Source organism: Papilio machaon, chromosome 6 (genome assembly GCF_912999745.1).
Source record: "Papilio machaon chromosome 6, ilPapMach1.1, whole genome shotgun sequence".
Classification (NCBI taxonomy): domain Eukaryota; kingdom Metazoa; phylum Arthropoda; class Insecta; order Lepidoptera; family Papilionidae; genus Papilio; species Papilio machaon.
Genome location: NC_059991.1, coordinates 478,471 through 490,539, shown reverse-complemented (window position 1 = coordinate 490,539; position 12,069 = coordinate 478,471). Strand labels below are relative to the sequence as shown.

The 12,069-nt window shown below is 34.1% G+C and overlaps 3 protein-coding genes across 4 annotated transcripts; 2 read left to right on the top strand and 1 right to left on the bottom strand.

Annotated features, from left to right (window-relative positions):
- Positions 1-744: 744 nt before the first annotated feature.
- LOC106710976 (mitotic spindle assembly checkpoint protein MAD2A) lies at positions 745-2,054 on the bottom strand. Its single transcript, XM_014503171.2, has 3 exons — positions 1,888-2,054; positions 1,472-1,618; positions 745-1,158 (listed from the first exon to the last, which is right to left on the bottom strand). The coding sequence occupies exons 1-3, from the start codon at positions 1,955-1,957 to the stop codon at positions 752-754; spliced, it is 624 nt and encodes a 207-aa protein (XP_014358657.1). The 5' UTR covers positions 1,958-2,054; the 3' UTR covers positions 745-751.
- A 318-nt stretch (positions 2,055-2,372) lies between these two features.
- On the top strand, positions 2,373-3,920 carry LOC106710972 (SET domain-containing protein 4). The gene has a single exon (XM_014503166.2). The coding sequence runs from the start codon at positions 2,544-2,546 to the stop codon at positions 3,918-3,920; it is 1,377 nt and encodes a 458-aa protein (XP_014358652.2). The 5' UTR covers positions 2,373-2,543.
- Positions 3,921-4,465: 545 nt separating this feature from the next.
- On the top strand, positions 4,466-11,611 carry LOC106710948 (iron-sulfur clusters transporter ABCB7, mitochondrial). Of its 2 annotated transcripts, none has more exons than XM_014503137.2 (14): positions 4,466-4,713; positions 4,815-4,920; positions 5,907-6,037; positions 6,388-6,595; positions 6,870-7,036; positions 7,376-7,505; positions 7,602-7,750; positions 7,935-8,109; positions 8,255-8,412; positions 8,488-8,651; positions 9,299-9,428; positions 9,978-10,106; positions 10,739-10,885; positions 11,374-11,611. In XM_014503137.2, exons 1-14 carry the CDS (start codon positions 4,558-4,560, stop codon positions 11,575-11,577), a joined length of 2,154 nt encoding a protein of 717 aa, XP_014358623.2. In that variant the 5' UTR covers positions 4,466-4,557; the 3' UTR covers positions 11,578-11,611. The 2 variants fall into 2 exon arrangements, with proteins under 2 accessions (XP_014358623.2, XP_014358625.2); XM_014503139.2 differs by having other exon boundaries at positions 4,468-4,713; positions 5,961-6,037.
- The last annotated feature ends 458 nt before the right edge of the window (positions 11,612-12,069 follow it).

Below are 12,069 nucleotides of genomic sequence, written 5' to 3'. Positions count from 1 at the left end.
TTTTTATTTTCCTTGTAACTATATTTCTATCTTTCCGTTTATTTCCACAGCCTTTTACTAAATAGTGACATCTCATTCTTTCTTAACGAAAAAACAAAGGAAACAGTATGTTTTTGGCCAGGTGAAGTTTGTTGGATACTTACGGTGAGAGTCGCAATTAAATTAAAAAAAATATAGTTCCAAAAAATTTATTAAAAATCAAATTGAAAAGATTAATATATATTTACAACTTAAAATACTAGAGGTTTAGCTTATAGACTTAAATTACTAACTTAATTTTTAATGGAATTACTTTTTAAAAAATGTAACTTAAATAATTATCATGTTAAGTACACTCATAGAGAGAACTAAAAATCGTTATTTAACATTTCAGAAAATTGTATTTTTTTTACTAGTAATCATAACAATTTTCGTAAGCTTTTTGCGGTGCTTAATATTGTTAACTGCCAATATATCTTTGGTACTAATTATTTATAAATAAATAAAAAAACAAGTTATGTCAATTACAGTATCATATTAATTGTAATTAATTCTTAAAACATTTAATTCAACTTAGCAGCAGTTTTCACTCAAAATGTTGATACTAAAGATTGATTTACCTTTTACTGGAAATTTTACAGATGTTCATATTTGATAAAAGCTTTAATTAAAAAAAAAGATTTTTTTAAGAATTCTTACCTTCAAGCAGTAGTAATCAACATTTTAGAGTTTTGTTCTTATAAATTACATTCCTAAAATTAACAATCTTAATTTAATCCATTAGTTTATAAGTGACAACAGTATCCATCTTGTGAAGATTAGTTGAGAATGATTTGAGTTGCACATTCTGAGCATTAGTTATAGAGATAGGGGCAGCTTCCATCCATTTCTCAGGTATATTACATTCAGGGTTGGCATGAACATAAATATCAAATGAACACCTACAGTCCAACAGCGGTAAATAAGATATAGTTGCCGCCACTTGTAACATAACATCTCTTATTTCAAGCTGAATTTTCTTTAAATCCTTGCTGCTTACTTTCTCATTTTTCTCTTTAGATAAAACAACATCCCCCTCCTCGTACTGAACATTGAAATCCCAACATTCAAGTACTTCTTTATTTGAAACATTTATTATAACAAGTGAAAGCTTTTTAACCTCCTTTTTGAGAATCCATTCTGTAAATAAAAAATAAAATTATCTCCCTTAAAATTAGCAGATTATTGTGATAATTAACTAACAATTCTTTAAAAATTTTAACTGAGCTTAAAGCTTGTATCAGACTATGACATTCACGACATGACAAATTCAAACCTATTTTCATGCTATAGGTTTTCAATAACTTCAAGCATTAGACTATTGGAGATTAAGAAGCACTATCCTTGTCTCAATGAATACTAAAAGCATGGTAATGGTATTATATTTTAGATGGATCATCTCTGTTATATAAGGTTTGGTGTAAGTAATAATTTTTACGTATTTAATAATTACCTTCGCTCTTTCTCAAGATGTCTGAAATAAAGCCTTTGATAAGTGGATCCTCAGATATAAGTAATGTTAAACCATACTCTTGTTCTGCTTTGAATGACTCCGGTGGGTACAGACCTCTTTGGAACAAAACTGAATTGATAGCAAACCCTAGAATGAAACTATATGTTTAATGTCTATAGAAAAATTAATATAAAAAAAAAGCTTTTAGTTAATGCAGATGTACTATTACTAGTACTTATAGTATTAGTATTACACCTAATCGAAACTTCATAATGTTCGTATGAATATTGATATTCTTATAGATATAGTATTAGTGGTAATACATTTGCAAGAACTATTTAGAAATATTCGTTTTTTTAAAACATGTTTGTTAACTGACACCTTTTTAAAAAAAACAAAAAGATATTTCTACTAACTTAGATATTCGCAAATAATTTGGGCAGATCCTTTTAGTGTTATACTATTTTTAGTTTGTTGCTGAGACATCGTAGTAAAATACACTTGTTCCTCTAAAAAGTGCACAACTTAAACACTTCACAATTTTCGAAATTCGAACTTCAATTCGTTTTTAAGAGACGTTATTTTCAAACAAAATTCAAACTAAGTCTAAACGTCAAAGACTAGCTGTGTCACTTGAACTCACTGAAAGTTCACAAAGAGCAAATGAAAAGTGCTCCGTAAGAATGCATTTCAGAAAAAGACAACGTCCTAGCTCATAACATAATTCATTTGAATTCAGAAGGACTATATTGTTAACACGTTTAATTAAAAATGCTCAAGTAAGATTTTCGAACTATGATAACAGTTGTTCGAAAATGGCAACAACTTTTAGAAATGTCAAATTGATATTTTATGTCACTGTCAAATAGCAATCAATAAATACACAAACAACATCCTTCAATCTTTATTCAATTGATAATTAAGTTTTTATACAACGTTATTCAATGAAAGCTTACAATAATTGTTAATGGATTAATAAATTGTTTGAAATACTAGAAAATTAAAGTAAAAGTGCTACCAAGAATATATTGTCTCCTTAAGAAAAATTTACACTATGTTCCATTAAAGTAACATGGGCCGAACTAAACGAAAAAGGAAATTAAAGAAAGACCCCGATTATTGCAAATGTAATAATAGCGAGGAATTAATATCCTTGAATTCCTGGTTAATAAAACATGGTGTTAAGCGAAATAAAAAATTGGGCCTAGCGGTTTTTAAAGACACTGGACGCGGAGTGCTCACAAAAAAGAAGATTTGTGCCGGAGATGAACTAATCAACCTTCCTTTAAACTTGACTATTAATGTAACAACTTTAGTAATAGATAAAATCTTTTGTAGTATATTTTTAGAGAATGAGAAGCAATGTTGCATAGAATATAGTCGGGCAATATCATTCCAGGCGTTAATGTCCTTTTATCTAGTCTATCTTAAACTACAAGGTAAAGAAACGAAATGGTATATTTATTTAGAGAGCTTACCTAAAAAGTACACAGTTCCTTATTTTTTACCAAGTGAATTACTATCATACATTGATAAAGATATAATATCTGTGATTTTAAAACAGAAAGATGTAATAGAAAAATCTTTTAATATTTTTGAAGAAATTTTAAACAATACCACAAGTAGTTATGCAATAGTAGATCAGTTAAAAAAATATTTTACTAAGTCTGTATTTGAGTGGGCCTATTTCACAGTAAACACACGCTGTGTATTTATGGATTTGACTAATGTCATTGATTTGCGAGACATCAAATATTCAATAATTGCAATGGTTAGTGATAATACAAAAATATCTCTGTGCCCATATTTAGATATGATAAACCACAGTCCGAATGCAAAGAATGAAACTAAGTTAGTAGTAAGTAGGAATATAAAAAATGTTTCAGTGAACAATATACATGAAGATATATTTACAAATGTACAATTTTCTATTTATACAAAAAACAATTTTAAACCCCATTCCCAGGTATTTATTTGCTATGGGGACAGTCACAATTTAAAATTAATTACAGAGTATGGTTTCTTCATACCAGCTAATGAACTGGATTGTGTCAATTTCAGCTTTGATCATATAAAAACATATTTAAATTCTAAAACAATTGGCTTTTCTCAAGATCAATTAACATTTATAAGTAACCACAATTTGAATAAAGGTTTGTACATTGACTTACGGGGGCTCAGTTTTAATTTTTATGGCCTGTTAATGGTTGCTAAATATTATTATAAAGAAAATACTGATGTAAGTAGGTTGATTTATTCTGCTGCCATTTGTTCTGATGATAGACTGCTTATAGATTTAATTATACCTATGATAAAGGACAAACTGAATGAAATAAAATGTTCAATTAATAAATTAAATAGCTATAACAGTGAATGTGTTATTTTAAATAATTGTGTAGAACTTATGTGTCAATATGTCATGATATTAGAGAAATTTATTAAATGTTAGATGAAAAGAAAGTTTTTTTTAGTAAATTCATAATGTCCATTGGAAATAATATTTCTTAAATAAAAACAAATTATAATTTTTAAGTAAGTAAAAAGGCAAGGAAGCATGTTAGAACCGGATTTCTAATTATGGCTTTGCGAACAACTGCAACAGTTACAAGAAAAACAATCTGCCTTGAAAAAAAGTGATGAGAAAGCAGTAAAAACACAAGGAGTATTTTGGGGCTGGTTAATACTAAGGAGACTATGAAAATGAGCGCAATCTTGTCGTGGTTTTAGCATTAAATAAGTGGTTTTTGATTGTCTTATGAACTGGAAATGGCATCGGTAAGGGCTTCATTTAAGTATTTGTTAGTTTTCTATTTATCCTGAAGCAATTTAAAAGGAAAAATATCAAAAAAACAAAGTAGATGTTTAAGAGAATTTCGTATTTATTTATTTATTGACTCATTTTGCTAAAATAAAGTATACAAAGACATGACTAAAACTAATTTACATAGCTAGGGCGGCCTTATCGCTACAAGCGATCTCGTCCAGACAACTCAATTCTTTATCATATTTTGTGTTGACAACACTGGTATCATTTGATTACATGTTGACATAAACATAAAGTGACATTAGTTTGTCATTCTGCGACCATGGCGGCGGCACTGCTGTCAAATAGGAAATTTGATAAATTCATTCATAATCATATAAAACTTAATAGATCATTTTGTAACATTAAATCAGTAGTATTAAATAAACCGCAGTTTAGTATTATATGTAAACAATGTGCTTCGGCTAGTTCATATAGGGTAGGTTATGTGTATTACAAAGTGCCACTGTTTTCCAAAAAATTATGTCTTTCTTGTTTTTGTATTGTAAATCATTATTTAAGAAATTGTTTTAATTTTAGTACTATTCATCATCTTCTCCAAACAATGCAGCTGGATCTGATACAGCAAAAAATGTTTTGGCGGCGGTGCTGGCAAACAAGCCAAAAACTGGAAAAATTCCAGTTGGTAAGTTATAAAAGATAACGGTAATCTGTTTTGTATTGAATTTTCTTTTTTGTTTTATATCAAATTCGATAAATGTAGAGAGTTGCGTAATCTAAACTTGACCTTGTAAATGTATAGCTATAAATTTGGTACTAATAAAAATGTCACACTTATATACTAAAAATATTTGTAAATATATACTGTGATAATTTCATGAGTTGTTTTATGACACTTAACAGAAACATGCTCATTTTTAATTCAAACATAACAATTTATGCATAAATATAGACCATATTTTCAATTTTGTTCTTAATACAAAATGTGTCAGTTTAATTACATTCAAAATAGCTCCTTGTTTTATAATCTTTTTTAGTCATTGCACTGCATAAAAAAAATATATGTTATATTTGATGTAGTTACTAAAGTAAATATGACAGCTAATGGAAATTAACTTTCTTACTAATATTGTAAATAAGAATGTTTAGATGGATGGATGGATGGATGGATGGATGGTTAGATGGGTGGATGTTCGTTTGAAGGTATTTTCAAAATGGCTGAATGGATCTTAGTGAAACTTGGCATAGATGTAGAACATAGCCTGGAAGTACATATAGGCTACTAGTTAAGTTTTTCAACTATGCGCTGAAGGAGTTGCTGGCAACAGCTAGTTAAGTTATGAAGTTATTTATGATTCTATTAATATAATATCTATAACTTAATTACAATACTCTAGGATATGAAAGTACTGTTTTAAATTAGTAACAATTTTCAAAACCTTTTAAACACTGCTTCAAGTTGTTCCTTTGCATTAATTTTAAATAATTTCGTCACTGGAAATATTCTATTCACAGCTATGCCATTTCATGTTTATGTTAATACTTGGTTGGAATGCAGCTCTTTTCATCCTTCCCACATTATCCTTGTTTGTTTTGTCCGCTTGCATCCGTATCCCATTTATCGAGTTACCTGTATCCTGAAAGAGTCCTGATATGATGTCCCATCCCTAGGTATCCAAAAGAGAGACTGCTTTCACCCAGGTGCCTCTGTTTTGTCCCGTGAAGATATTAACTTGGGTGATGCAAAACCTGTTTCCGGAATGGACATGATACGGGGCATGATGGAGTATGTCTGGCCAAGGGTGAGTTAATAACATACTATACGTGAGTTTTTAAAATCTCTGTAAAAATACATCCTTAACCAGAGATAATAATATGTTTTAAACATAGATTTTAGGCTCAGAAAACTACGGTAAATTTGGTAAGTTTTTATATGCTATTGAAGTTACATTAATATTGTTACTTCTAGGAAGAAAACGTAAAAAATTTGTGTTATCTCTGTATTATCTCCCTGGCATTATCCCACTCACGTGAGGTCAGCGCACAAGGTGTTAAAACCTCAAAGTCGTATCTTAATTTTTAACGGTGGCCCCCTTCTATGTTAGTGGCAACAACAGCTAAAATTAAACAAAGCTGTATTAATATTTTACAGGATAATGCCATGATCAGAAACCGAGTGATGCTGTCGCTCTCTCTCCTGTTTGGTGCGAAGGTGATGAATGTCTCCGTTCCCTTCTTATTCAAGTATGCAGTGGATGAGGTTAACCACGTAGCCACCACACCAGCGGGTGATGCATTGTTGGGAATGGCGACTGTACCACAAGCTTTGGGCACAACGGCCTTCAGTTTATTGGTCGGATGTAAGTAATTTTTTTTTTATATGATAACTGCTCAATAAAGTGCTACATTTCACAATTTCAATATATGTGTAGGAATTATTTACTACAATACAATAGTTACCTATTAAGTTAAGCACAGAAACCGAGTAATGGGATAATATAATTAAAAGAATCATGATTTCATTTAAGGTCTAAAGGGAAAAGTGAAACATTTAAAGTATCAATTTGTTTAGTGTTCATTCGGACAAGAGATCTGGTTTATGATCATGTTGTGTAAACGCTGAGCTTTCTCCAGATGGTATCGCCCGCGCCACCGCGGCAGGTTTCAATGAGCTGCGTAACGCGGTGTTTGCGAAGGTGGCGCAGCACTCCATACGTAGGCTGGCCTGCAATGTCTTCACCCATCTGCACAACCTCGACCTCAGCTTCCATCTCGGCAGACAAACTGGAGCTCTATCTAAGGTATGCTGCTTGGCGATAAAAACTTGTAACGTGGTCGTGAATGAATTAATCGTACTAATATTATAAATGCGAATGTTTAGATGGATGGATGGATGTTTGTTTGAAAGTATCTCCGGAACGGCTGAACAGATCTCGATGAAATTTGGCATAGATGTGGATCATATTCTGGAAGAATACATAGGCTACTTATTATGTTTTTTTTTTAATTCCGCGCAAACGGTCGCGGGCGAATTTAGTTATACAATTTGTTGCCTTTATTATGTCTCACGAAAGTTTAAACAATTTTTTATATTTTATGTTAGTCCAGTTGAATAAATGAATTGATTTTGTTGATTTCAGACTATAGACCGAGGCTCGCGGGCCATCAACTTTGTGTTATCGGCGATGGTGTTCAATGTTGTGCCGACGATATTCGAGCTCGCTTTAGTATCCTCCATATTGGGTCTCAAAGGGGGTTTCGCATTTGCAGGTCATTTTCAACTATTTATCCTTACAGAATTTATAATTAGCGTTGATTTATTATATTGTCCTTTAGCCAAAAGGTAATATGTATGCGTGTGCGCAGGCGTGGCGTTCAGTTGTGTGGGAGTGTACGCGTTGTTCACGTTGGCGGTGACGCAATGGCGCACCAAGTTCCGCGTGCACATGAACAGGGCCGAGAACGAGGCCGGCAACAAGGCTGTCGATTCACTCATCAACTACGAAACTGTTAAAGTACGTTCAATCATTAATTCAGTCATTCAGTTATACATTCATTGAACTTTCTCTTCATGCTGTTATCTTATTCAATTAGTTTTGATTGTTTATTTGTCTATCAATCTTTGAAATTACGGTTATAAAAGTTAAATCATTCATTCATTCATTCCATTCAATGATGTAACTAAATAAATATTTGCAGTACTTCAACAACGAGAAATACGAACTAGAAAAATACGACCAGAGTCTCAAGAAGTATGAGGATGCGTCTTTAAAGACCGCGTCCAGTTTGGCGGCGCTCAACTTCGGTCAGCACGCGATCTTCAGCGGTGGTCTCAGCATCATCATGATCATGGCCGCCAAGGAGATAGCACAAGGTAGCTACAAATATTCACTTATCTTGAAGGTATCAGATGTTTAAGTCCTAGATTTCATTTCCATGAGAGCGAAGCAATTTGAACCTTAGCTCTTTGAAATAAGGTTCTAAATGAGTTTTCTGTACTTATATAAAGTTTGTGACAGGTAACATGACAGTGGGTGACCTGGTGATGGTGAACGGGCTGCTGTTCCAGCTGTCCATTCCCCTGGGCTTCCTGGGCTCGGTGTACCGCGAGGTGCGGCAGGCGCTCATCGACATGCAGACAATGTTCACTCTCATGACAGTGCAGTCCAGGATCAAGGTCAGCTCCGGTTGTCATGGCAACGACCCAGCTCCAGTACATCCTGCTGTTTAATTGCTTTATTGTAATGTTTAGGAAAAGGCGAAGGCTCCTCTCCTGAATGTGACGGCGCAGACAGCCAGCATTGAGTTCAAGGATGTGAGCTTCAAGTACATCAATGGCAAACCCATCTTCAACAACCTCAGCTTCTCCATACCACCTGGCAAGAAGATCGGGATTGTCGGCGGCTCTGGAAGCGGGTACGTCTCTCTCTATCTCTCCGACTCCCTCTCATACTCTATGTCTCTCCCTATATCTCTCTTTTTCTTGGTGGTGGTGAATGACTGAATGAATGAACGAATGAATGATGAAAGAAAATATTACGATTTGTGGTGAATTTTATCTGTTTGTTGTAGATTATATTTTTTTCATATACATAATTAAATCTAATAATAATTGCATTCAATTATTACTCTGGTAAGTAAAATAAAGTGGTATCATCTGACTGGGTCTGCGTATATATACACTACCACATGAATTCGCCGAAATGGCGATGAGACCGCTACCCATAGACATTCGCAATTGCGGATGCGTTGCCTACCCTCAATCGACGTAAGAGGAGACGCACAAAAATAAAATATTTAACCTTCCTATGCATCTCCTCCATCAGATCCACCTCCCCTTCCTTATAAAAAAAGGGGTGGAAAGAGAAAGAGGACCATAATGAGTCCTCCGTCATCACACTCATCAGACTGTACGTGGAATTGCTTCCACTTGACGTCTGTCTTCTGTGAGGTCGTGGTATTTCACTGAGCGAGGACAATTCGTGCAGCAGATGTTGTTGTTGATGTCTACCATTGTTATATATGTAACAATAATAATGTTTAATTGTTATGTTTGTTGGCAGCAAGTCGACGATGGTGCGACTACTGTTCCGGTTCTTTGAGCCACAGTCCGGACAGATCTCTATCGCGGGACAGAACATCAAGGATCTGGATCTGACCAGTTTAAGAAGAGCTATTGCCATCGTTCCACAGGTAACATTGAATTCGCCAAAATAGCGAAGTGTTCGTTGTCCATAGATATCTACAATTGTAGATGAGTTGCTTATCTTTAATCGATAGAAGGGATTCGCAGAAAGATATTCTCTTTCTATGCATTCCCTCTTCAGTCAAATCCATTTCCCCTTCTCATCTTTTCCTAATAACAAAAAGGTGGGAAGGGAAAGAGAACTACATTTATTTTTCCGCTACGCTCACTAATTAGACTGTACGCGGAATTACTTACACTTGTTGCCTGTCTTCTGTACTAAATACCACTTAAACTATAAAATATTACTAATATTATAAATTGGAAAGTTTCAATGGATGAATGGATGGATGTTTGAAACTATGTATCTCCAGATCAACGAATCTCTAAAGCATTTGGCATAGATGTAGAACATAATCTGGAGGAACACATAAACTGTTAATAATGTTTTTCTTTAATTTCGCTCGAACGTAGTCGCGGGTGGTAACTAGTATAGATTAAAATTTTCTCCTGTGTCTGTAATTGTATTGTATGTATGTATGTATGTATGTATGTAGGACTGCGTGCTGTTCCACGACACGATCTTCCACAACTTGCACTACGGAGACCTGAGCCGCCCGCACCAGGATGTGTACACAGCCAGCAACATGGCCGAGCTCCACAACTCTGTCGTCACCTGGCCCAAGGTAACATTGCTTTGTGACGCAGGATCTTACTAATTACGTCATATTTTTGAATAATTATTCATGTAACATAAAGCCTTATACTTAGGACGTGCTTTAGGATATATATCTTCACGCTATTAAACTTAGGAGGTGAGGAAATTGAAACAAATTGTTATTCGAGAGAAGGATAAAATCGCAAACCTATAGCAGCATGGTTGTCATGGTAACGGTTATTATTGTCCAATGAATATTCACCTTGGTGTTCCCACTGCTCGTTTGCCCCCTTCTCTTATAAAAAAAAAAAAAAAAAAATGAAGAACTTCGTTGTAATTTAAGCATTTGAATTTTGACATTTGAAATTGAACGTTGTACTCAATGGAAATAATAAAATAAATGATATTTTATATGGATGAAGCCGCATGGAACAGCTAGTTGTTCATTTAAGGAGGCAAATAGAAGAAATCTTTATCGTAAAGCCAGTGCCAAGGCTGAGATGCACTTGGTTCTATGCGATAACTTCATAAAATATCAAGTCTTAAACATCTCTGTACTGTTCTAAACATCTCTGAGTGTAATATTTCCTAATTGACTTCATATAGAACTGACATTGGTAAGACTGCTAGACAAGGTAGTGTAGGAGAGTGTGTGTACAGGGGTACGAGACCCAGGTGGGAGAGCGCGGGCTGAAGCTGTCCGGGGGAGAGAAGCAGCGAGTGGCGATAGCCCGAGCCATACTCAAGGACTCGCCCATCATCGTCTTTGATGAGGCCACCTCCAGCCTCGACTCCATCACTGAAAGTGTAAGTTTATCATCAGATCTGCTGATGGACAGTATTCGTATATATTAATATTATAAATTTAAAAAGATTTGATTATTTGTTTCTTTGCATTGAATAGACTCCAAAATTATTGAACCGACCTAATTTTTTTTTTAGTAATTAATATTAAAGTTTTTTTTAATTCTGCGCAAACAAAGTCACGGGCAAATGTTGGTTTTAAATTATGTTTCTTCCCTCACATTTTCGTTGAAAACAACAGAGATAACAATAGAAGTGACAAGGCAGTAGTAACCCACAGTAAAATAACAATAAATTGTATGAAATAAAATGCAACGACCAAAATAACAATCTTTTTTAAATCTCACCACTTAACAACAGGCGGCATCGTCGCTAAGCGTTACTTTATCTACAACAACAAAAAAAAAAACAAATCTTTACCTAAAGTGTAATTTTGTTCAAGTAAGCAATATTAAAGTAAGCATAAATTTAACTAAATGTATGTATTCCAGGCGATCCTTCAGGCTCTGAAGGCGGCGACAGTGGGCAGGACTTCCATCTGCATCGCGCATCGTCTCTCCACAGTAGCAGACGCTGACGAGATCCTGGTGCTGGAGAACGGCAGCATCACAGACCGCGGCACTCACGCTGACCTGCTCGGCAGACAGAACTCGCTCTACAGACGTCTCTGGGACAAGCAGAACAGGGACAAGTGAACACACGCGGCTCTACTTGCACTGCTCATCTACACAGCTCACAAATAAGTCGTCCATTTGACACTTAAATATTAAGGGTGTTACAAAAAAATCGAACCAAAAACATCAATATTTCATAACTATTAAAATCGATTTACATATGTATGAAATCCGAATCGATTCATAAATTTTAATCGATGTTTTTACTTGTTCACCTCACTATTAAGCTAAAATTGATAAATGCACATATAATTGCTCTCGTACAGTCATTCTACTAGTAATAGAGTAAAAAATGAATGAAATTGACAATAATTTTCAACATTTCATGTACTTGTTGAGTATTTATTCCCTTTTCAACATATTTGATGATTTCTATAGAGATATTGCAAAACAAATGTTACTTTGTCTACAAGTAGCTGGTCTAAAACGGATGCGAAAGATGGTGACCAAAAGTTTAATAATATAATTGGGATATTTAGAGTGACAAAGCTAGCAAAATAGGTGGACATAAGT